Source organism: Egretta garzetta, unplaced genomic scaffold (assembly GCF_000687185.1).
Source record: "Egretta garzetta isolate BGI_Z169 unplaced genomic scaffold, ASM68718v1 scaffold34, whole genome shotgun sequence".
NCBI lineage: Eukaryota > Metazoa > Chordata > Aves > Pelecaniformes > Ardeidae > Egretta > Egretta garzetta.
In genome coordinates, this window is record NW_009259586.1 from 3,611,360 (window position 1) to 3,616,296 (window position 4,937).

At 58.4% G+C, this 4,937-nt stretch overlaps 1 protein-coding gene across 1 annotated transcript in view; it reads left to right on the top strand.

The window, feature by feature from the left end:
• The window catches only part of RNF157 (ring finger protein 157), a 19,620-nt gene that overhangs the window by 13,912 nt on the left and 771 nt on the right, over window positions 1–4,937 (top strand). The window contains exons 19-20 of the mRNA XM_035893364.1: window positions 1,087–1,177; window positions 1,488–1,598. Coding sequence (XP_035749257.1) covers window positions 1,087–1,177; window positions 1,488–1,598 — 202 coding nt within the window. The remainder of the gene's footprint in view (window positions 1–1,086; window positions 1,178–1,487; window positions 1,599–4,937) is intronic.

Here is a 4,937-nt window from a genome sequence, read left to right on the forward strand (position 1 = left end):
CCCGGGGGGGCAGCCGAGCGAGCGGCAGATGCTGTGCCGTCCCCAGCTCCCCTGCATGCTGGCTGCCATCAGGGAGAGCCCTGGCTGCCTCCATGGGCATCAGGGCTGGGAAAGCATCTGTCACAGTGGGGCCACCCATGGGTGGGTTGAACACCAGTGGGTCGGGGGAAGCCAACCGGTCGCAGGGACCCTGGCGAGCATGGTGTGGGGGGCACGGAGCAGGCGACGACTGGCGTGCAGGATCCAACAGTGTTTCCAACGGGCCAAGTGGGCAAGAGGCTTCTCCGTGGTTTTCCCTTTGCCAAGTCTGTCCTCGCATCTCTGAGAGTCTCCCCCTTAGGGATCCATCTGGGCTGGTTCCCGTAGGAAGGGGCTGCAAAACTCTTCCCTTTGGGATGCTTTCCTAATTTTTTTTGGCCTGTCCTCAACACGCGTTCACAAGCCAACACACGTGCATTGAGGGCTCCTCTCGCCTCCTCCCATGCACTCAAATAGCCAAGGAAAGACGTGGTCACCCCTGTGCCATTGGCTATCAGCCGCCTTGGATTTCTTTTGGGCGATAGGGAGGCCCCTGGTGTGCCCCCTCTTATGTTTGCAAGTCTCTGGTTAGCAAAAATATACCAAAGCTGTTCCCCCGTCCAACCTGGACACTCAGCCAAGCTGGAAAGCAGGAACACCCATTCCCAAAACATGGCCTTTGCCCTGTGGGGAGGCTCTTGCTGATGGGGAGACTCAAATATGACAACTGGGGAGCAACTGGTGGCTGTGGTGGGCACCCACAGGCATCCCAACAGCACCGGGAGCAGGATGGCCTTTCTTCTTCGGACACAGTCCTGCACCCGTTCTCAGCGGGGCTACTGGCTTATTTGGGAACATCCCTCCTGAGGTTTAGTCACCTGCATCTGATGGATGCAGGTAACAGCCTGGGGGCTGATCTCTCGCACAGGTGATGCCAAGAAGCAGAGTTACCTCCCTCAGCCCTGAAAGCCTCTATCCCCCCTGCAAAGCTTGGCTACGGCTTCTTTTGCCCCCACGCATCCAGTTGCTGCCTCCTCCCGGCATCCCCTGGCTCTTGCGCACACACAGACGGTGCCGGAGAGGCTCCGGCTGGAGGTGACGGGTGCCACCGCAGCCCGGCTCTACCGACTGGGGACCGCTCGGCTGTGCTGGGGGGAAGGTTTGGTTGAATACTGGGCAGGCGGTGGGGGAGCAGGTTCATGCGTGCCGGTGCCCATTGCCGCATCGTTGCTGTTTCGCTGCCCTCCGATGCGGCTGGTGCAAGGAAAGGAGCAGCTCTGACCATGCCCAGGCATTATTGTCCGCTCTTTACCCACTCCCATCTAGATGCATCATTTTAATCTTTTTTTTTTTTTTTTTTGAAAGAGGGGGGGGGGGGGGGGCCCATAAATCCCACCCCCCACCACTAAAAAGGCAACGGCAAGCCCCAGCGCCGAGCCGCGGCGTTAACTGCCTTAACTCCCTTCCAGGCCCGAGGACAGGCGCTTTCCTCGGTCTGAGGTGTGACAATAACAATGACTTGGGCATCGCACACGTGAAAGCGCTGGACAATAAACTGTGCTCTGAGGCCTGCTTACCTGGTGAGTGGCCGTCTGCTGAACATGAACTTGGGGGGGGGGACACTTCCACTCTTCCCTGCATCACCCCAGCCCTTTGCATCCATCCCTCCTTTCCCATCACCATCATCATCGCCATCCCCAGCCCCACCAGGGTGCACCCTACCACCCGTCCCGCCGCGGGGCTGAGCATCAGGCACATCCCCATCTAGCAGCCGTAGGTCAGGGTAACCTGTCCCCACCAGGATGTCCCCGGAGGGGCCGTAGACTTGCTTTGCTGGGAGATTTTGTCCCTCAGCCAGGGGGCTGCTGGATCCCTGGGAGGCACCAGCCCTCCCCGGGAAAGCGATTGTGTGGCACGACAGTGACCTGGTCCAGACTCGTGGTGGGTGCAGCAGTATTTTGGGTTGGGACACGAGCTGGGACATGAGCTGCAGCCACTCCTTGCCACAGGGGCTGCATGCCTCCCCCTCCTCTTCCTCCAGGGCCAGGGAGATGGGGCACGTCAGGTCTAGCTGTCCTTCTGCAGGGCCCCAAAGTTCATCCCTCTTTCACATTTCTTTAAGCTTTCTCGCCCACCCTCCTTCCACCTTTCTCCTGTTTCTTCTCACCCCCTCTCCATTCCTTTTTTCTCTTCTTCCTCCCTCCCAGGCTCCTCCGTCCGCGTGAAAGTTCATGTTCGCTCTGTGCCAACACGGTCTTTTTCAATCCATGCTTGTGTCCCCTCCCTGCCAAGAGTTGCCCAGAGGTGACAAATGTATTGGTGCCCCCCAGGGGGCAGGGGGTTGGGGACTTTGCCCAGCACCACAGGCTCCTCTCCATCAGCCTGGGGGGGTGGGGAAACAGGAGGAGAAAAAGCCAAGATGAAGTCCTCTGAGGGTCCAGGTCTGCGTCAATACATTTGTGGACAAGCTGAAAGCAACTCTGTCCCGCCTTGCCCCTTCGGCTAAATTTGTGGCAGGTCCCAGACCCGCAGCGGGTGCTAGAGAGCTGAGAGGTTGGGTGAAAACAGCCCAGGCTCCCCCAGGAGGGGAAAGTAATTTCTTTCCTTCCTTCTCCTCCAGGAACGTGGCACCGGCCAAAGCCATCCCTGCCTGTGTCCCCCTTTGTTGTGCTGGGGGAGGGTGGGGTGGGAGCTTTGCAGCCCAGACGGCCCCAGCACGGGGCCAAATTCTTGCTCTGCTGCAAGGACTGTGATGGCTTTATCCCCCGCTCCTGGGCTGGGTTGCAGAATCTGGCCCCTGGGCTGGGCCCAGCCAAGGATGTGTTCTTCATCCTTTGGCCACCACGTCTGTCTGTATGTCCAGCAGCTGCCCTGCTTGGAGCCCTCGGCAGGGAGCCACGCTGCCGGCCGCATGAGAGGGGCGATCTGGCCTCGGCGTTTGCTAGGAAAAGCGGGGAGCTGCCACTCACTCCGGGGCCAGGGCCAGAGGAGGTGCAGAGCGGGGGCTTTGGGGCTGCCCGTGGTCCCCTGGGGATGGCAGAGGGGCCGGAGGGAATAACTCCAGGGATGCTGAGCTCTGCCCTAAAGCGGTTGGAGGAGGATTGCCCTGGGGTGCCCCGGGGTGCTGGGAAGGGCTTGGGGGGGCTGGGGCGGTGAAGGAGAGCAGCCAGCGGGGCTGTAACAGCCAGTTGGTCGTTTCCTGGTTGCAATCGGTGTTTTGCAACGTTGGTTTTGTTCGTTAGACTCAGGGCAGCTCCCTCCTTCTCCAGCCCTGTCTGCTCCCCCTCAGCAGCCACCCGCTACTGGGACTCGGCCGCTTTGCGACGGAGATGGTTTGAGGCACAATTTATTGGTGGTGCTGGATTACAGTCACAGGGCTGGTTTGCATGCACGGGAAAAGTCCTTTTTGGCAGAGGTTTCTTGCAGGTTTGGATGTAATCGCATCTATGGGGCTGGCAAGAACAGGGCGGACTTTTACTTTGGGGCCAGGTGCTGTTTTCTTGAGAGCTTAAAAGAAAATCACCTTGACCAGTGATTATTATTATGATGATATTATTATTATTATGATATTATTATTATGATATTATTATGATATTATTATTACTATTAACAACAACAACAATAATAATAATATTAATAATTACTATTATTATTCCTCCCCAGTTTCTCTCATGGGGAGGTTTTGCTGTGATCAGACCCATGGGCTGGTTTTTGCCCTCTCTGTAATGGATGAAGGTGCGGGCTATGGTTCCTCAAAGTGGAAAGGTTTGCTCATCCCCAGCACTGTTGTGAAATCTCTGCAGATTTCAGTCTGGTGGGAAAGGGCTTTGGGAGGAGTCCAAAGGCCACATCCCGGGGATTTTAGGACACAGGGTTTAAATAATACCCCCAGACTTATGTCCTCAAGTGGATCCCACAGAGCCCCGGGTGTGCGGTGGGTTGCAGGGGCTGGCCCAGGGGCCCAAAGCATCCTCTGGCCGCGGCCACAGCCTTTGCTGGGGACAGGGTGGCGAGAAGGAGCATTGGAAAGAGCAACTAGGGGAAGCTGCCTGCCGAAAAGGCTGGCGGCAAGGTGGGGAGGGCTGGCGAGCTGCTGCGTCGGAGGCGGCAGAAGACCTGAAATCCCCCCAAGGGCTTTTGCTGGTTTTAAACCCGCGGATGATCTGAGCTGTAAGCGATATCGCAGCGGGCTGGGCAAGCCGGTTGGGTTTCGCCGCGATGCTCTTTGGGAGCCGGTCTGTGCAGGGCAGGTCTGACGGCTGCCAACAGCAGGAGGGAGCCCCCTCCTGCAGCCCAGGGGGGAAGAGGTGGGTGGGCATGGGGCCAGGTCCCTGCTTTGGGGCCGGACCGCATCCTGCTGCCCCCAGCCCTGCTCCTCGGCAGCGTCCCAAGGGTGTGCTGAGCTGAGCTGGGTCTCTGCACCACAGCACTGCAGTGACTTATGCAATATCAAGCTCTTAATGGGATTTTGGTGCGCGTGTGTATAGGTGTGTGTGTGTATGTGTGGTCCTGTTTAATTCTCCCTTCCCTCCGGGATCCGCAGACTTAACGTGCCTCGCTCTCCAGCCTGAGCTCACCATGAAAAGCCAGTCAAAACGGCAGCTGTCACCTCCCATAAATCAGCAGGCAGCGAGTTTTTATTGCTTTATCTCTGGGAAAGCCTCAGCGCTTGCCCTTGGCATTGGGGTGCCCTTGCCTGGCCCCCCCCAGCTTGGAGCTACTCCCACCCCTTGGTACAGGGCTTAACCTCGCTGGTGGGCGCAGCCTCCCTGCTTTAGGGGTGCACCCCCTTCCTAAGGGCACCACGTAGCCTTTGATCATTTGGGTGGTGGGACGCGAGCCACGGGCAGGCAGGTCCCAAGCTCTGCCCATCGCCCTGCCCCGGCTGGAGGGTGCTGCCTGAACAGGAGCCTGCAGCC